The following is a 21,666-nucleotide window of genomic DNA, read 5'->3' as shown; positions in this document are numbered from 1 at the left end:
CATCCAGCAGGTATTTTGTTTTTCACTTACAGAGCAACAACCAAAAATAATTTTTGACAACTCTACTTAATGGTTCATATCAAAACCTGGTTCTGACAACAACCATAGATAATATTTCAAGGATTTCTAAGCACCATATTTCATTCTTTTTTTTTTTTTTTTTCCTTTTTGTCTTTTTTCGTGTCCGGCAACGGATCGCAACCCTCAGTGTCGCGCCCGTACCGGACCAGGACCGGCAACAGGATCGCAACCCTCGGTGCTGCGCCCGCACCTCGCTCAGCCAGTGAGCGGGAACCGGTCTGTATGTGGGATCCGAACCCTTGACGGGAGCGCCGCCGCACTTCCCAAGCAGCGCACTGTAGCAGTGCGCCACTGGGCCGGCCCGTAAGCACCACATTTCAAAGTTTTATATTTACCATTTAGAATAATTCCTTTGAACAATTTTTAGGTATTAAAATATTTTAAAATATAATTGAGTTTATCCATGATCAAAAAAAGTATAATATCACTAAAATGAATAGGATTACATGAATATATAGAGGTAGACTGTCTTTGTAGATGCGCTTTAACTGTGTAATCTAGATCCTAAAATTCAAGGAAGAGAATCAGAGAAAATAAAATGCAAGGAAAAGAAATAAGGAATGAAGTAATGAATTATTGTAACTTTTATTTGATTATCTTCATTTACAGTTCTGGCACTGACACTTTTTTTTAAAAAAAAGATTATAATTTTATGTAAAGATTGAACTTCAATAAAATAACTTAAAAAACATTTACATGTATATCACTAAATCTCCATAAAATATACAATACTCTTGATACAGCATAGGCTAGGATGACTCTGAAGGAAATGGTCCATATTCATAATTAAGAGATATCCCATATGTCACATGTGAGAATAAATATTTATATTGAGTTCACCAAGACATGTAAAGTATTAAACACTATATAACATGCACTCAGAAATTAAAATATACAGTTTGAAATACATATATTTTAGAAGCATAAAATAGTGTTTTGATTTAATCTAGATATACATTAGAGCTTCTAAATAGAAATTTGAACATTGATTACAAATAGAAGATAACTATAACATCGAGTCCAAAAGCTGCTAGGAAACAGTTTGGACATGTAGAATATAAATTTCTACTTTGGCTAGAGTTAAATCTCATCTTTTTTAAACTTTAAATGAGATGGAATGATGTTAAATTTGCTAAAATGCTTAAACTTTGCAAAATATTGGTTTTTAATTTTAAGTACTGGTTAGCTGCATGGTCCATTTATTTTTCTCATTTATACTGATATGACAAAATCAAACACATAAACATAACCATCTAAAATAGAATTCTGATTATTACTGCCAAATGAAAGTATTTAAAATTCCATTGACCGAATTAATCAAGTACAATGGACTGTACTTAATACATATAAAGGAATTATATTTTATACACACAAGCAAATTATGTTGATAAAATACTTGCATGTACTTCTAAACATCAACACTTACAAAACTGCTCTCTGATGATTACTGGCACACAAAAATTTCTTTCTCTAAAGAGACAATATACAAAAAAGAGTTGGTAGCAGTTAGCTGGCTGGCATTTAAAAATGATTGCTATTTCTAGAAAATAGCAGCAATATTGCTCACCTACAAGAACTAAATGTACTGACAATTTATACACTGCTATAACCTGAACCACTTCATCAAGTTAGCTTTTAACATTATTGTACATGAGGCTACGAAAATTAATAGAAAGAGACAGAAAACAAGACATTAAAATTAATCCAGAGAACTATTCTGTGTCTTTTTATAATCAGCAGCTACATATGAGCTGTAAATTTTACCCACAATTTAATAGATTTTGCTCTAAACTACCTATTATGAATTTTCTGCTCCTGGCCGAGTATGTCATCTAGTTCTATTATTCCTAGTTAGTGAAAAGGTCTGCATTTGGTAATTGAAAAAACGTCACCACAACTGAATAAAAGTCAGTTGTTAGGTACTTAGTATAATTTGATGTTTTATAACATGAAAAATGGTAAAAAAAAAAAAAAATCTAATAAAACATCTCATTAATTTTATTCTTAATTATTGTGATAATAAAAAATAATACTCCAACTCTCCCCACTTGTATTATGTATTTATGAACTATATTAGTGTCATTAAATTGTGAGACTTTCTTAGATAACATGTGGATTGGGATTTCTAAAATATCCTTACACTCCCCTCCCCCCAGGTTCTATGGATTATAACACATTTTCAATTTTACTTTGCTATTTAAAAGCAAAAGGATATGCTGTCAACATATATTTCTGATATCTCCCCCGTATAACAGATATTGAAAATAAATTCCTTGTTTTATTTCCCAGTTAAGAGTGAATAACTTAAATAATATTTAGATTCTTATGTATTAAAATCTGGTTCAGTGGTAAAATTCAATTATGAAAAATCACTTGGTAGCATTATTCTCATCTCAGCATTTTCTGTCAGGGAACTGACCACTGCATATGGCTGGTAACAAAAGTTCAAGCAGAAACACTGCCTTTTATTTGGGGAGGGAGTCACCTAGTGAACTAAATCTAGTTTCAATTTAGATCTTCTACATATACATTAAAAATAATCATGTTTTGAGTAATGACTTACTAAGGTGCAACAATCAAAACTAGAATGTTTACACTGAAGAAAAATATTAACACCAAATCTTTTTGACATCACGTTCAGCCCTATGTGTTTATATGCAGATGAACTAATATACTCTCTTTCTAGTGCAGATCAGCCATCTGGCTAAGCCTCAGTAGGGATTAGGACCTTCTTAACCATATTTTCATAAAACATACTTCTATTGAATTTGCAGCATGTTTAGAAGGAAACCTATAATTTCAGTTGAAAGCATGATGCTTAATCTGTGTTTGTTTTAATATGGTAGGTCAACTCATGCCATATATAAATTGTCCTACAAAATATACATTTGATGATATTTCAAATGGAATGTTTTCAACTTGGTAGTGGCACCCAAAGACGCTGAGAACCTAAAAGGTGCGTAATTTAAAAAAACTTGAAAAATTCAAACATTTAATTTTTAATATACTATAAATGTTCACCAAATCTAAAAATAATACCCTTATCATATAAGGTTCCTTTTCAAGTAGTTATTTGTTTTTAAAAAGTTATAAATCTTAATCTGTGACTCTCTGTCTTGTACTTAAAAGACATGGAATGTTATCTTTATCACTATATAAATAACAAATAGTCCTTTTAAAGAAGGGGTTGAGGGGAACAGGGGAGTGAACTGTGGCTAATTTTCCCTGTTTGTGCATTTATGGATATAAAGTTGAAAACATCATTTTCTTATGTCAGAGAAAAGGCCATGTTTTGTTTTAGAAAATAATAAGAGTCTGGTGCTTCTTTAATAAAGTTACTGTGCATCAGCTCCTCTGAGTATATAAGTATATAGTTAAGGCTATGTATACAATAAAGAATTGAAGCAATTATTTGGATAAATCAAAAAATAAATTATTAAAGAGAGCACTTTATTTGTCTAAATATATTTTCTTTCCATCATATTCTGATTGTACCACACAGTAGCTCATTTTCCACTTCACTTTACCTGTGTAAAATATTACTTAGATAAGAAATTTCTTATTGGATAAGAAATATCAATAAAACAATAATTTTCTCTACTAAATCATATCTGCTTTTCTGGGGAAAGTCAATATTACTGTCCCTTTAGAATCATTGTCTAAGCACCTAATTCAAGGAAAAAACTCTAAAATATTAAATTTTTTTTATTATATGAAATGATCAAAGGGAGAATGTTTTTTGGTTGAAGGATTTTTAGGGCACTAAAGTGACTGGTTAAGCACATATTGTACCTCTGGTGACTTAGAGAATGGACTTCCTTGGCTATATTCTCAGCTTGGTAATTGTGAGAGGAACAAGCCAGACTTTAAAAGAATAATAAAACATCTTGGAGACTGGCAGAAATTGATTTGGAGATAGCCACCTTCTCACTCCTAATATAGTACTTTATTAGTGGTTTAGGGCCATACTAAAATGGATCAAACCGGTGCATTTCTAACCAGCCACAGAAGATTCACTCATATTCTTACTGGAATTAGCAAGTAATTTTGTGAGTGAGTAATTTCATATATACTACATAGTTCTCAATAGAAGAGGAAAAATTAAGAGTTCAGTGATGAATAAACATAAAAGCCAATGATCACTTTGGAAACACATTGCAGAAATGTAATAAGTCAACATTTCTTATAGACACGTGCTATATTAGAAGCACTCACCTGTTCCAATAGAAAATCTCAAATTTTAGACAAGGAGGAAAAAAATCCAAGCCAAGCATGAGAAAAAAAGAACACACAGACAAATTTATGTAATTTTTGTAAGCTGTGAGGGAAAAGAAGGAAAGGTGTGCAAAATAAAAACTAGTTTATGCTCTTACAGTAAAAAAAAAAAAAAAAGACAAGTACAATTAAGTAATAAAATGTGACAATTCCTTTAGGAAGAATTAGTAAAAAGTTAAGAAAAAGTAAGTCCCACTATTTTAATTAAACCAACATCAATAACAGCAGAATTATTTCTGCCACTGATTTCCTTCCTCTCTTTATTTCAAAAATTATTGTTTGATTAAAAGAAAGGGGAAAATAGTCTGCTAGCAGCTATTTATATAACACAAATGAAGGCAGAAAATAGTAGGACTCCAGAGTCAATGAGTGAAAGTGTGATGATTTGGGCACGAACAAAAACTGACCCTGAAATAAAGTTCCAGCACTATTTTTCATTTACAATTGCATACCTAAGTGACTAACCAATCAGGGATCCCTAAAAATTTTCTTTTTACATTCTGACAATAAAATATACTTATCAAAACTTGCTATCGTATCCATGTAAATATATACTTATCACTGATGCAAAAAACATATATGAAAAATAACTCTTGAAAGACCTGCTTTTTATAATGTTCAAAAAGATCCTGTGCAGAATCAGTCTCTGAAGAATTCCCATTGTCTGAATTGAAGAGAGAAACCAAAATGTGGAATCCAAAGGAGAAAAGGACAGATGTGCCCTTGTAGGAGGTACTTTTGAATTTGTTGATGAAAGCTTAAATGGAATTTACTTGCTAACAGCTGATCACAGAAAAGCCACTACTCCTTAGGAAAATTTAGGGCCAACAGGCCATGTTTGGACATAAACACCTTTGGACCATCTCCCAGAGTCCTTTATAAATATATCATACATATTAATTTGGTTAGATTAGCACTGACTCTATTGCCACTAATAATTATTATATGGTCTTAGGGGAAAAGGGTATCACTGAAGTCACTGGGTACAATGTTCATTTTAGACTATCTCAGGAAGGAATTACACACGTGTTCAAGAATTATTAGATTAAAATCTCTGTAAATATTTTTGTTTTTACATTTCTGCTTGTGAAAGAAAAATGTCATCACGGTTGTATCTTCCTCCTAATCAAGTATTCAAGATTATGAAGTCACTCAAAACTAGACTGTAGAAAGAACCAGATTAGAAGCAGGGCAGTGAGGTCACCAATCACGGTTCTTCTCCCCCAAGTTTGTTTAAATAACTAAATATATCAGCAGCTGAACATTATTCCACATCAGAAGCATCATTGTCAGAAAGATGATAGTTACTTCCCTTCACCCGAATATATTCGATATATCTCCCATCATCAGAATCTGAAGTGCCACATGTACAAAGCCTGTTGTCAAAGAGTGATTCAATTTCCTCTAACTTTTTCCCTTTGGTCTCGGGAAGACAGCCGTAGATGAAAAGGAGTCCCACAGCAGCAAAGCCGGCATAGAGGAAGAAGGCGCCTGCAATGGAAAATAACATACATAGTACATGAGGGTATATATGTACTTAAGCTGGAAGGAGTACTTCATTTTGACTTTTCTTCTGGTGAATCATGTATAACCATGGTATAAAATGGGACTAAAAAATTACTGCCAGCCTGGTTTACTCTAATTGTTCTAACCCTGTGAATTTAACAGTTTATCTTTTTTTTTGTATTTATTTTAAAATATATATTTTTTACATTCTAAGATGTTGTGGAGCAGTTGTGGGGGGGTGGGGGGAAAGAGGAGGGGGATAGGGTGGCAGAAGAAGGAAGGAGGGGGCCGTGGTCAAGGACAAAGTTATCTTTCTAAACTCAAGTTTAGAAATTCAACTCAGGTCATGCCAAACTCAAGAAGAATAGAGACCGGGCTCAGATGTCAGTTCTGCTTCAAAGGGTTTTCTCACTTCTCTAGCTAGAGGGAGTTACTTTCTCCTGTGTGCTTTCACAGCACTTTCTTGACATCCCTGTCATAATAACCAAGAAGCATTATATTTATGTGCATGTATACGTCTGTCTTGTCTACTAGACTGCAGACACTTTGAAATCAGGAGAAATTTCTTTCTTACTCTTCTTGGATTTCCAGAACCAAGTACAATGATGATATTGCTGAATTAATGCCTCAGTGGAGTACATGTAAACTCCATCCTTCCAGTTTCTCATGCCCACAGTCTGATAGTCATCCTGGACTTTTCTCTTACTCTTACACCCAACATTCAATCTTAGAAAATCCTGGATCTACCTTCAAAATATAACCCAAAGATGGGCACTTCTCACCACTTTCCACAGCCATCTGTTGTGTAAGAGCTGTCCTCGCAACAGTTTCCTAACTGGTCTCCTTGTTCCTTACTCTTAGACCCCTATAGTCCATTTTTTTCTTGATAGCAGTTACTGTCATCTGACATAATGTAAAATTTACCAATTTGTTTTGTTTCCTTCCACTAGAATATAAGATCCATGAGGTCAGAGAATTTTGTTTTGCTGTAGGATTATGCGTGTCAATGAGGCACAGCTACAAAGACATAAATATGACCTGATCGTGTTTCCAGCAAGCCTAGACGGATGAGATACATCAATGTGTGACTTGTTTGTATTCTCTACATATTTCCAAGATGGCTTTCCTTTATAATCTAATTCCCAATTTAAATACTAGAACTTATAGTTTTGCTTTTGATGGTAGACAAGATCTCTAATGTAGTCCCTGGCTTATTTTAGACCTTCAGTTTAGACCATCTTGTATGTGAGATGGGGGAAGGAAGATGAAAAACTAATGTGATAAGTGGCTAGAGAAAGGATATGAGATTGGGAGGGGGAAGAGCTGGGTTTCTGTCTTGGCTATGTGACTTCTAATTACTCATCTAACCTCTCTGGGCCTTAGTTTCCTCAGTAAGTAAAATAAACAGTTTTTCAGCTCATATTTAAGTGCTGGCAGTTTAAAAATTCTGTAACTGGTACAGCCCAAATCAGGAGCAGGTATAGGAAAGATGGTTAAGAGATGCTTGAGAGGGAGATCTGCTCTTCTATTTTAGTGGCAAAAGTAGTCTCCTTGAGGGCAGGGTCCATGGCTTGTTTGTTTTGGGGTTCCCAATGTCTAGTGCAGTGCTTGACACATTGGGGAGGGTCTAGAGAATGAATGTGCTCTTGTTGACTGCCGGATGGAATATTCTGGGCAGCAGATCAGTAATAAAGGACTAAATGAGACAACGTAAAGGCTTATTTTAAAGTCAAACTTTAAGCTGAATAAGCATAGAAATGAAAGAACTGAACAATATTTCTCAATTTTCCTGAATCATCATGGTAAGGGAGAGACATATTAATAGGCTACTTTCTTAATAAGTAACCATTTCCAGATTATCTATACAAACATGTCTTGGGGATGCTCATGGAAAACTATGGAGGAAAAATGCTGCTGAATTAGCCACCCCAAAGAATCTGCTCTGTGGAATGAGGAGCCATGAGAAAATAGAACGGAAACAGAAGTAAATTATAAGATATTAGAAAAAACATGAAAGGGTTAACTAAATCAAGATATAATTTGTTAGATTAAGTAGTCAGAGCTATACACCTCTTTAAGGGGCTGGACTTAAATAAATCCAATTCTCTTTGTTTAAGAAAAATTCAACTCCATTTACAAATATAAAGTTCCTTTTTTTCAGTTTGGTTCTCATTAAAGACTTACTACAAGCTCTCTCTCTCTCTTTTTAATGGAAATAATCAGAAAACAATACTAGGTCATCTGGGATGCAAGGCTGGGTGTTGGCGTGAAAGGAAGGCTCCATGGCTCTGTGAAGAATGTGGTTCTGAAACTCACATGACCCAGGCTGAATCTTTGGGCAAAGTTTCTTAAGTTCTCTTGAACTTGATCTTTTGATCTGCGTAATGGGAAAATAATTCTTCCTTTGCCAAATTATAAAGAATTGTTGCATGACCTTTAGAATTTTGGATGTTACTTGCTCAGAAAAATGATAGCCCACATTATTCAAGTCTACTAAATGAATAGGGAAGAAGAGTTGCTATTACAGATAGACCAAGATTAGTAGGACTAATTAATTGAGAACGTTTTCATGAAAAGGGTGATACTGACAAGTCAGCTCTTGGAGAATGTGGGAATTTTGACCAAAAAATGAAAGAAGGTGAAGTCCTGTGTTCTGAGTACAGATAAGCAAAATTGTGGAAGTAGAAACAGAAATGGAATGTTTAGCGGGGAGGGACAAGAAAAGATGGTAATCATGATGATGATACAGAAAAATAAGTGCAGATGGTAAAACATTACACCAGGCTGCTGAGCTACAAACTCTGTAATAGAGCAAACCCAGTTTGGCTTTATAAAATATGATGTATTTTATTTTTATCATCATCTTTCACAAAACTTGGGAACAGTGGCATAATTTGAAGTGACGAATCAAATCTGTCAGTGCTAAACTCCTATAGTTCAAAACAATTAGGTGGATTAGGAAGATTCTTAAAAATGATACACATTATTGCTTGTGACCCAGATTCCCAAAGCTGAATAATTCAAGGAAATTCTATTAAAATACAAAGCCCTTTCATAAAATTTGAGGAATCCAAAGCAGGCAAATAAATGCCAAAACTGCTTACGAAGTGTGGGTTCTGCTGGTGAGACCTGTGGTTAGGCCACAGCTGAGTGGCCAGGTCTGGGAGGCTGTGACCTGCTCTGCTCAAATCAGTAATGTAACTCACCTTCTCAATTATTTCCTCTTGGAATAAAAATGGAAAAAAAATGTCTGTAACGAAACTGTCAGTATTGTTAAAGAGCAGAGACATTCCTCAGTTTTATTCCAAAGGAAGTACATCTTATCAGATTCCTATATTAAGTTCCAGATTAAAACAAATATTTAATTGAATTATACAAACTGAGGAATAAGTGACCATGTCTGATTGGATTTCAGGACCTCAACACGGAAACATTGATATAATGCTCTCTAGGGGATCTATTTAGCTGCACATGCTATATATAAAATGGTATATTGGTGATATTTTAATGGTAGTTTTTAGTAATAAATATTATTAAATGGGGTACAAGGTAGACCTGTCTGCACAATATGATTTAGGAGGGAATCAAAATTTGAGATCTTATAAAACAATAAAAAAGGGAGGAAACAAAAGACAAGAAAGTTTCTAGAGAAATACACCATTAGTATGTATATTTGTTAAATTAGGAAAGCAAATGCATAGCTTCATAAGTCAGTAACATGTAGACTAAAATTTCACACAAGAAAGGGAGAAAAAAACATGAATTGAAATTTTTCCACTACTAGAGAGTAGTAGACAAAATGGACCAGTGTGCTGACATGAGAAATGCTTAACGCAAAGCAAAAAGCTTCTAACTGGCTGTTTTTGAAAGAAGCCTACTTATGCCCTATTTTGATTACACTTCTGTTGCTTCATGTTTTCTGGCAGTATAAAAATCAAGAGGAGCTTTGCTATCAAAAGTATTACCGTGTAGACTTTTATTACTTGGTCTATGACTTTGCTTTCTCAGGATGTTAGTATATATTTTGGTCTTCAAATATTTAAGCATTCTCAGGAATCAGCAAATATGAGTAAATATTTATTGTGCTCATATTTATGTCATGAAGGTAAGTTCATGAATTTATGTAAAAAATTTTAATTGCCAAATGGGATAAAACTGTATATACTAAATATATATCCAGTTTAAAATGCCAGTGCATTTCCTTTCCAGGAAAATAAATATTCCTAAATGTTCTAAGTGCTGTCTGGGAGAGAGAAGAGTTTTATAAAGATAATAAAAGCATTAGATAAATAGTATTAACTAAAAGCAAATACAAATTCAGCATTTCAGAAGAGAGGGGAAATAGATTTTTATATTTCCTCATATTCATTATTCATCTACAAAATCCATCCATGTATTTATTCATTTGACAAACACTTTTGAGTGCTTATCAGGTGAAATAGGAGGCCCTGGAAGAAATCAGGAATATGAGGGTGAATGAGGCATAGGTATGGCACTCGAGGGATTTATGGTCTAATAGTAGGGGTGCAGGACAGACAAATAAACCTCTTCTTGGAAAAAGGAGTTATAAGTGCTCAGAGCATGGCATGAGGTGGGGTGAGGGATGGAATACGAGAAGGTCTTCTGGAAGAATGGTCTGAATAGTAGGCATGCCACATACACTGCAGAGGCTTATGGGGAAATCAGAACGAAACCACACATTTCATCATTTAGATTCTATCACAACCTAGAAAGTCATGTGGACAATGCAGAAATCCTACTACTACTAAAAGGAAAAATAAAGTCTTTTCACTTTAGTAAAAATGGATCTTAAGTAGCTTCCCAAAGTATTTTCCTAATAAGCCACTTCCCAATATCGTTTCCTATAGATTATGGTGTCCACATATCTTCCCTTGAACACCTTTGTCACGTTTACACTTTTGGAAGTGGTTTCATTCAGAGGACAATGAAACGCACACACCCTGGCCTGAACAGCAGTGATGAGAGAGGGAAGGCAAGAGGGCAGCACTTCAGGGTACGCTTTCAGCCCTAAACGGATGCTGCTGCCTTAGGACTCGACTCTGTCCCTGTCACAGGACATCTCATTGGCCTTAGACTCCCTGCCTACATCTTTCTACCATTTTCTGTTGTTTATGTTTCTTTGTTAAACTAAAAGCTACGTTGTGAAGATTTCCAACTGGAGAAGCAGCTGGGAGATCTATGGGTTGGGAGATCGGGTGGTCGACAGCCATCAGCACTGAGGGGCAAGAAGCAGTGCTGTTTAGGAAAGGAGACTTCCTCTTCCACATACATTCCCAAGGCTTTGGGGAACAAGAAAGCCATATGGAGATATTTATGACAGCAAAAATATAACTATGGAGTTTTTAAATTACAAATGATTAAACAGTGTATCTAAAAATAGTGCAAGAAAAAGAAAAATGAAACTGTTGGAAAATATTCTCTTACCATAGTATGTAAGATACTCTGCTGTGTGTAAAAATGTCAATGATACCAGAACATTGAAAATCCAGTTTATTCCAGATGAACATGCATTTCCTGTACTTCTTGCCCAAAGGGGATATATCTCAGAATTCACAGTCCAAGGCATTGGTCCCATTCCTCAGAAATAAAAAATTAAAATCTTCAGTGAAATAGCATGTAAGGAATTTGAAAAATAGTAGCTTGTCTCTCCTAAAAAGAGACAACACAACAACAATAACAACAAAAACTTTGTTTACCAGGTGCAAAGAAAACAAGATATAAAATAAGGCCCAGAAGTGCAGTCCAGGAGTACGGAGTAGGGCAGAAATTGTAAGCCCAAAATACTTCTTCTGTTTTGAACTTGGTTTCATTTTCACACCTGAAAAATAATGCAATATAAATATTAACATTATTTTAGGGTATAGGTGCAGATTCAATGTGACCATATTGGATATATTAAAAAATTTCTTAATGCCTTCAGAAAAAGGGTCCACAATATTTTTCATGAAAAAAAAAAAAGAATCAAATATAGAGTATTGCATATGTAAGCTCCCATAGAACTTTCTTAGAAGTAAGTATAATTCAAGAAAAACAAAAAGAAATATACTGTTTTGTACCCATTTCACATAAACTAGACATGATTTCTGATCAGTCCTTGGAGGGTGAGTAACACTTTCAAGACCACTGACCATCAGTGTGTTGTGGTGGAAAGACCTTGGAATTGCAGTAAGGACAAGATGCAAATTTTGCAACTAGATTTTTTTCATCTGTAGAATGGGGATAATACTGTATAGGCTATTTTAAGGATCAGAAGGGTCACCTGTTAAAGGGTAATAGGGTAGATGAGAGAAGCAAATAGGACAGGGAACAGCGATTATATGTGATTCCAAATAACCTCCTCCCTTCCTGCTCTGCGTCCTTGCTTACTTCTCTATCAGTTACTCCCTGATGACCGACCTCCTGTTCTATAGTGAACCAAAGTGTCCTATGGTTTAGATTGATTATGAAGCTGAGATTCCAATATCTTTACCTTAATTGTCCCTGGAGATTCTACCAGCCTCAAAAACATTCTTATCCCCTATTGTTAATTTAGACTATCATTTTGCCTCTGCCAACCTGTATCTTTGAACCTTGACATCCAGGCCCTGTTGTTCCTCTGTTTATGAACTCATCATAACACCCTACTTGTCTTGATGATTTGGGTGCCTGGTCTGTTGGCTTTTCTACCCCCTCTCATCCCTTGCCACATTTATTTATTTTTACTTCTGGTCCATCTAATACATTGATCTCATAATTCCTTATTTAATCTCCAAAGTTGCAGAAACAGCACTTTATACTTTGCTCAATTTGGAAATACTTTACTTCAAGACCTCAAACTTTGAACATTATTTTTCTGATCATAAACACTTTGTTTATTTCCTCATTTATGATAATTTGTGTCATACCCAAATCACAAACTTTAGGTTCTAAACTCAGTATTCATTTACCTCATTGCTCAGCTTAGACCATGCTAATATTATCTTTACTTGCCTGCAGAATCCATCCTTCCTCCACGCTTGTCTGCCATTCTCATCATCTCAGTTCCCAACCCTGTGTGGCACCATTAACTTTCTTCAATAACCACTTCTCAGAAGCTGATCAAAGTTATGAAACCATGCTGTTGGGCTCTATTAAAAGTTCATGCTATTTCATCTCAATTGGGTTCCTAACGGTTTTTATTTTATTATTTATGTCTTCTCTACTGAATTCTCTACTTATTTCAGAGTAGGCATTCAGTAAACTTTTGTCAACTGTTGTCTCAAAGTAATTCTGCAAGATAAAGTAATAAAAGGCATCAAAATTGAAAGGAGGAAGTCAAACTATCCCTATTTGCAGATTATATGATCAGATACATAGAAAACCCTTAAGACTCCAACAAAAAAATTTCTAGAACTGATAAATGATTTCATTAAAGGGAAAGGATACAAAATCACACAAAATTCAGTAGATTTCCTATATGCCAATAGCACATTAGCTGAACAAGAAATTAAGAAAGTAATCCCATTCACAATAGCTACCAAAAAAATGAAATTCGTAGGAGTAAATTTAAACAAAGAGGTGAAAGACTTCTACAATGAGAACTGTAAAACAGTGGTGAAAGAAACTGAAGAGGACACAAATATATGGAAAGGTATTTCTGGTTCATGGGTTGGAAAAATTAACATTATCAAAATATCCATATTACTCAAAGCAGTCTACAGATTTAATGCAATCCCTACCAAAACATCAATGACATTCTTCATGGAAATAGAAAGAATGGTCTTAAAATTTGTATGGGACCACAAAAGCTCCTGTATAGCTAAAGCACTATTGAACAGAGTTGGAGACATCACACTTCCTGACTTCAAAATATACTATAAAGCTATAGGAACCAAAACAGCATGGTACTGGCTTAAAAACAGATGAATAGATCAATGGAGCAGAATAGAGAGCCCAGAAATAAACCCATGTACTTGTAGCCAGCAGCCAACTGATTTTTTACGTTTTCTACGTTTTGCCAAAAACGTAGAATGGGGAAAGGACAGCCTCTTCAATAAATGGTGCTGGGAAAACTGTATATTCACATGCAGAAGACTGAAACTAGACCCCTAGAGCCAGCCTGGTGGCGCACTGGAGAAGTGCGCTGCAGCACTCCCGCCAAGGGTTCGGATCCCATGTGGAGACCGGTTCCCGCTCACTGGCTGAGCGCGGTGCAGGCGCAACACCAAGGGTTGCGATCCTGTTGCCGGTCCCCGGTATGGGCGTGACACCGAGGGTTGCGATCCCGTTACCGGTCAGTAAAAAAAAAGACAAAAAGGAAAAAAAAAAAAATAAAAGAAAAAGAAACTAGACCCCTATCTCTCCATGACACACAAAAACTCAAAATGTATTACAGATCTAAATATAAGACTCAAAACTATGAAACTACTAGAAGAAAACATAGGGGAAATGCTACCTGAAAAAAGCACTTTTTTGGACAAGACTACAAAGGCACAGGCAACTAAAGTAAAAACACAGGAATGGGATTACTTCAAACTAAGAAGGTTCTGCACAGCAGAATCAATCAACAAAGTGAAGAGAAAGCCTATAGAATGGGAAAAAGTGTTCACAAATTACATATTAGACAAGAGGCTAATATCCAGAATATGTAAGGAACCTGAACAATTCAACAACAACAACAAAAAAAAGCAAAAAATCCAATTAAAAAATGGGCAAAGGACCTAAACAGACATTTCTCAAAAGAAACATAAATGGCCAACAGGCACATGAAAAAATGCTCAACATCACCAATCATCAGGGAAATGTAAATTATAACCACAATGAGATATCATCTCACTCTAATTAGAATGGCTATTATCAACAAGACAGAAAATAACAAATGCAGAGAAAAGGGAACTCTCCTACATTGTTGGTGGGAATGTAAATTGGTATAGCCATTGTGGAAAACAGTATGAGGTTCCTCAGAGAACTAAAAGTATATTTACCTTAGGACCCAGCCATCCCACTACCAGGTATATACACCCAAAGGAAATGAAATCAATACATCAAAAAAATACCTGTACTCATATATATTGCAACATTATTTGGAATAGCCAAGATATGGAATCAACTTAAATGTTGATCAGCAGGTGAATAGATAAAACAAACAAACAAACAAAAAACTATGGTATGTATATAGAATGGAATACTACTCAGGTATACATTAAAAAAAAAAATCATTTGCAGCAACATGAATGGAACTGTAAACCATAATATTTAGTGAGCCTGGCTCAGAAAGACAAATACCACATGATCTCACTCACATGTGGAATCTAAAACAAAACAAAAGAAAAGAAAAAGAAAAAAAAAGTGGTTCTCATAGAAATAGAGAGAATAATGGTTACCAGAGGCTGGGAGGGGCTGAGAGTGAGGGGAAAGAGAAGTGGTGGACAAAACAATGGTACAAAACCATGCTATCTACCCTAACTAAATCATTGTGTGGTATATACATCTATTGAAACAACACACTGTGCCCCACAAACATGTACAAGTAAATGTTAAAATAATTAAATAAAAAATAAATACGATACTTCTATCTTCTAGTCCTGAAATCTTTCTCTGCTTTCTAAGTAGGTAAACTTGCCTCCTTCTTAAAAAAATTCTTCTTAAAGAATTAGAGACTTTCAATTTGAACATTAATTTTTCTCTACTCAACCTCTACTTTTCTATATTTTCTTTCAATTTTTGAAAAAAAAATTATTTGGAAAAAATTGGAGGTAGGCTCTTCTCCTGCATCCAGTGGTGAATGTCTCTCGCCCTTTCTAAGGACTGCCCTTCATAACGGTGGTCCCGCATCTCACTCTCCCTCCGCCTCCTCTGAGGTCATGCTCCATCAGTGGCCTATTTTCTTCCTGCCATCTTTAGTTTCTTCCTACTTGAGCCTTCCCTTTTGTCTACAACACGTGAGATCGCTCCTATTCAAATGTTCAACCCCTCTTGTATTACTACTATTAGCTCTCCTGAAATTACAAATAAGTTTATATTCAGGTGCTCTGCATCCTCACTCCCCACGCTTTCCTTCACAACCCAGCTCCCCACCCTCCCAGATGCCAGCTAACTCTTACTTGGATTCTCTTTTCCTGAATCTGCTCACCCAAAGTCGTCAATGATCTCCTAATCCTCAAATTCAGTGACGTTGTCTTAATCTTAACGCTCCTCGATGACTCTGTAGCGGTTGATATTGCAGATGATCCTCCTTTGTTCTCTTCTCTCTTCGTTTTTATATCTGTATCTCCATTTTATCTTTTTGCCCTGTATGTCTTCATTGCTTTTAAAAATGCCTATTCCTCAACATCTAAATATAGGTATCCTCTATGATTATATTTTGGGGTTTAAGCCCTCTCTCATAATCATCTTATATAATTTTAGGATTTCATAATCGCCACATGGGTAGTTTATTCTAGCCTTGACCTTTTTCTCAAGCTCCACTGACAGAATTTAGATATGGGCTGAACATCAACATCTAGATACCCTGCCATGGTCTCAAACATAATATGGCTACAATAGAATGCACTGTCTTCTCCAGGAGGCAGAGTGGGGCTGTTCCGAGTTGAAATCGTGACCCTATCACTTATTAACTGTGTTCATTCATTCAAAAATTTATATAATGAGCACTCTTTATGTGTCAGACATTGGAGATAACAGCTATGAACAAAATAACCACCATTGTTGCATTTATGGAACTTGAGTTTAGTGGGTACTAGCATGGTCCTGTTTCCCAATCTGTAAAACAGGGGAAAAGGACTATATTATGGGCAGTTGAGAAAATTATCTGTTCCCATCTCCATAAGCACAGTGCATCTGTATACTGAGTGCTTAGGTACTGCCTGGCATGTGGGGTATGCACAGTGAGTGTTACTTTTCTAGTGCCCCTCATAACATTTCTATTTTAGTTAGTATCACCATTCCCTGAGTTGAAATGGCTTAAAATCGTGGAGTCATCTTCAATGTTTTCTTATCCATTTCTCCTTAGATTCTCTAGATTTTTAAGTCCAAGTAAAGCAGAGTGGCTAAGACTATGAGCTCTGCCGCTGATATCTTACGTTCAAATCTAGACTGGGACACTCAGATGTGAAGCTAGGACGTAGGAGACATGGGTGTTTCACTTCTCAAAGCTGCGTCCTCATCTGTGAAATGAAGATTTTCCTGGCACTTTACCTCAAAGAGATATTTTGAGGCTCATGTGAGATAATGTATACAAAGAATTTCACATGGTACAGGCAAGAAATCATCATATTTCCTAGACATAATTTCTTGAATCTGATTTTGTTTCTATTCACAGTAACACGACTCCCATTCAAGCTCTGATGTTTGTCTCATCAACCGCACCTGCTTCTGTACAGACTTTAGCTCCCCATGATCCCTGTTTCCTGCTGGTCATGCCTTTGTATAGTCCTTTCCTCTTGAGTGTGGGAGTGACTTGTGAATTGCTTCTAACCAACACAATAAGGCCAAGGTGACAGGACACAGGTGATTCAGTACATAAGAGTACACTGAAGTCTCTCCCTCCGTTGCTGGCTTGGGCGAAGCAAGCTGCCATGTGGTGGGATGCCTATGTTGGGAGGCCCATGGTAGGAACTGAGGGCAGTCTCTGGTAGACAGCCATCAACAAACTGAAGTCCTCAGTATAAAAGCACAAGCCACTGAATTCTGCTAACATAAGTGAACCCTTCCCCAGTTGAGCCTTGGGTCTAACTGCAGCTCCAGTCCGCACTTTGACTGTAGCCTTGTGAGACCCTAAACCAGAGGACCAGGCAAAGCTGTGCCTGGACTCATGCGCAGACCTGCAATATAATAAATGTGTGTTGCGATGGAAAATGAATACAGGCCTCCAATTATTTTTCCTGTTCCTAGCATTCTTTTTTTCAAACTACTACCCCGCCAAGTTAAACTCTCTATCTATAGCATTGTTCTAGCCACCTCATTGCTCAAAAACCTTCAATCTCCTTATCCCAACTGTCTATGAAACGGGGCCAGCAAAACTTGGCTGCAGCCTACCTTATCTTGTACTCCTCTCTAAGGAAACTGGACTAATTTTCTGATCATACTTTCCAGATCCAGCATCTTTTACTCTGCTATGTCCTCTGCCTGAAGGTAAACTCTCACTCCTGATATCTACCATCAAAATCTACCTCAGCGCTCAAGTACAGATGCTAGTCATTCACCGGTCAGAAATGTTCTCTTTCTCTCAAGTCCTTTTCATTTTCCTCATTTACATCATTATCACATAGTACTCTGTACTTTCCTATCTGAATATATTCTTCTTCTTAACCGGATCTCATCCTAGGCAGTACGACATAGCACAAGGGTTAAGAGCACAGGGACTAAAGTCAGACTGCACGTGTTTGTAGCTCAGCTCTGCTACTTACCTACCAGCTGTGTAACAACGGGCAAGTTACTTAACCTCTCTGTGCCTCAATTTTCCTGTAAAATAAGAGTCCCTAATAGCGTTGTTACAAAGATTAAATGAGGTGATAACTGCCTGGTATAAGGAAAGGAATTTATAAGTGTTTACCAAATGAATAGTCATTTTTGTATTTTTTTTAGTCAATCTCTACCATAGTACTCTATGTAGAGATAAATAGTCACTGCACATTTATGCACGGAAAAAAGGCCGAGTAACTCCTTGTCATCCTCATGCTGATTTTAAGAAAGCACCGCAGGCTGACTTGACAGAGTTACACACTCTGCAATACGTAGATGGCTAATGACTAAGAATGTGACATCATACCTGACCTTCAAAATATAAACACTAGAAATCCCAACTAAAAACTAAAAATATATATTCCAAACGTAACTGCAAAATATCCTCATGCTTTCCTGGCTTAGCAACTGCTGGCGGAAGAACATAATGCTCCTGAGAAGGAACAAAAATACTTTGACATCAGTGTGTGGGTTGGGATTAGAAAAAGTCATGCTCTCTGATGTGGCACCTTCTCACCACATCCTAGAGCAAAACCAGAAAATGGCTACAATAATGGGAAGCTATGCAGAGCATACTGTGGTGAACAAAGCAGCAGGATCATATGCCAGCAGGGGAAATAGATTTCATTTTGTCAGAATGAGAGAACCAGTCTTTACCAGCAGATTGACCAGACTAAAACCTGGTATGTACATCAAATAAATGATCAGTTCCCTGCTCCAGTCATGGAATCCGCAGCATTTTCTTCAGTAACACATCTAGAAATGAACAGCTCTCTCTAGATGTGGAACACTTCTCCCCCACCCACTCAACACCCACCCCACAAACCAGTTCATATGTGGGGCTGTTCCTGCTTTTTTGTGTGTGTTACCTCTCCATCATATATCTACAGTTTTAAGCCAAAGAAATAACCAAAGGAACTAAGCAGTGCAAACACACAAGTGCTCTTGCCCCAATTAACCGTGAGTAACATATATTCCTCGCCTCCTACACAGCACATGCTTTTTGTATCACCCCGTTAGTCACTACGATGAAATTATTTAACTGCTTCATGGTTATATATGGGAGTGGGAGAAAAGACACATAACCTATATTTAAAAAGCAGAACTTCAAATTTTATCTATCCAATCTTAATCATTGATAAACCCATGGAACTTTTGCACCCTTCCCCAAAGAATTTATGAAAGATCTAGGATTTGGGTAAAGGGTGGGGAGGGCTTATTCTGGTTTGTGTGACACAATTACCATTCTTCTACTGGGCTGACCTGCTAGTTCATTACTGAGAAGCATGAGCAAAGCACAATTTCATCCCCAGTTCCTGATGCAGGACTGTGATTTCTCTGGACAAGATTGCTAAGCAAAATGGATGTCCCTGAGGGTTAACTCTAATAGTTCTTTATCTATAGGAATTTATGATCTAATTACACAGTTGCAGTTTGACAGTGATGGTAGAGAGGTACCTAGAAAATAATAGGATATCTTCCCAGGAAAGGACATTTTCACTCTATTGTGAGGAGAAATAAAGAAGCAAAATGCCAATCAGAGGACTTAGGGTGACGTAAATTTGCTGCAAACAACTTAAGCCATCGCATCAAAGCAACCAAGAAAAGTTATAGTTACTACTTGATTCATTACTTAAGCACTTTTAATTATTGTTCGGTAGGCATAATTCCTACTTGACAATCTAAAATGAAATAAATGTATGTCAAGGGTGGCAACATAGCATTTAAACTTTAATAACACGTCTGTAGTTGAAAAATTTTAGAAAATTTTGAGTCCCTACCTCGCAGAGTGCAGACCATGTTGAAGAGCATGGCCTTGGATGATTTCCTACTATCTAGCCTTTTTTCCCTGTTTTTGGTTTTGTAATTTTCCTGCAGAGAATTGTCATATAAAGGCAAGCTGGAAAAAAAAAATCTCCTGTCTTCTGTTAATTACTGTTATTTTCTGGTAAAAAGAAGATCCTTAGAATTATTGAGACAATCAAATTGGATGGGTAAATTTCAAAAGTATTAGAAGTTTGGAGCTAAAAACCATTTTTCCCTAAAGTAATAAAGTTTTATTTATATATAAATCATTGCATCTAAACCCTTTATCAGTATGTTGGCTAGCTTATATACTGTAAGTATGGAAAATAGATGGACAGAATATGGGTGGACAAGCAAATGAAAACAATAATATTTAAAGCTAAGGAGGATACAGTGACAATGGTACAGTATCAATTCTGGTAACAATTTAAATTGGTATAATCTCTGTTGAGAAAGAAATTTGGCAATTTGGACATAAGAATATTCATACCCCCTGACCCAAGGTCTCATTTCTAAAATTTATCCTTAGGAAATCATCTAAATGGGAAAATTGTAGTGCTCCCTTATCCTCAGGGGATACATTCCAAGACAGATGCCTGAAATTGAGGATAGTACTGAACCTTAATACTATGTTTGTTCAATGTGATAACTGGGACAGCTACTAATGAGTGGATGGCACCTATAGCATGGATATGCGGGACAAAGGGATGCTTCTCATCCCAGGCAGGACAGAGCAGGACAGAGTAACATTTCATCACACTACTCAGAATGGTGCAGAATTTAAATGTATGAACTGTTTATTTCTGGAATTTTCCATGTAATATTTTGACTGTGGTTGACCATGGGTAACTTGAATTGTAGAAAGCAAAGCCATGGATAAGGGGGGACTACTGCATACTGAACGATGTACTTTTCACTATACTTTTATTTATCCCAAGATTAACATAGACAAATAATTAAAAGCAATAAAAGCTTCTACAATGGGAGGTTTGTTAAGACAACTAAAGTACAACAACAGAATAATAATGCAACCATTAAAAATTATAGAGTAAGCTGTACCAAACCAGAAAAGTTGGTCATGGTTGAAGACTGGTCAAAGTGAAGATTTAGATTTAACTTAAATTACTTTCATTTTGGTACCAAGCTGGCAAGCAAGCATGTAACAAATGCATATAAAATCGAAGACACGAGCAAGTGGATGTGGCCCTCTGTTGCCTCTCTAGTTCTTTCCAGATTTATCACTGAAGTTTTGTGGTCAATGTACAGTAAAGAATCTGCCAGGTCAGAGGAACCCACATTAGCATTCAAGGTTCAGCCCTACTGCTCTATAGGAAAATTTTTCCACTGTGTTACTTCATCAGAAAATGCTATGTCATTGTTTTTCTCATTGAATCTTCACAACTACAGCAAGCCTGGCCATGCCTTCCTCATAAAAACTGCCTGGAAACATGGAAAATGCCATAAAGTTGGCAGTGGAGGGAATATAAAACTACAAATATTTTTAAAAATTTTTAAATTTTCTTTATTTTTTTTTTTTTTTTTTTTGTCTTTTATCTT

The 21,666-nt window shown here is 36.1% G+C and overlaps 1 protein-coding gene across 1 annotated transcript in view; it reads right to left on the bottom strand.

The window, feature by feature from the left end:
• Positions 1-635: 635 nt before the first annotated feature.
• The window catches only part of SLC2A13 (solute carrier family 2 (facilitated glucose transporter), member 13), a gene marked incomplete at its 5' end in the record, with an annotated part of 319,608 nt that continues 298,577 nt past the window's right edge, over positions 636-21,666 (bottom strand). The window contains 3 exons of the mRNA XM_008567144.1: positions 636-5,847; positions 11,308-11,460; positions 11,580-11,701. Of these exons, the coding sequence (XP_008565366.1) occupies positions 5,621-5,847; positions 11,308-11,460; positions 11,580-11,701 (502 nt within the window). The remainder of the gene's footprint in view (positions 5,848-11,307; positions 11,461-11,579; positions 11,702-21,666) is intronic.

Source organism: Galeopterus variegatus, unplaced genomic scaffold (assembly GCF_000696425.1).
Source record: "Galeopterus variegatus unplaced genomic scaffold, G_variegatus-3.0.2 Scaffold297, whole genome shotgun sequence".
Lineage (NCBI taxonomy): Eukaryota > Metazoa > Chordata > Mammalia > Dermoptera > Cynocephalidae > Galeopterus > Galeopterus variegatus.
Note: the sequence above shows the minus strand (reverse complement) of the source record. Positions and strands in the feature narration are given on the sequence as shown.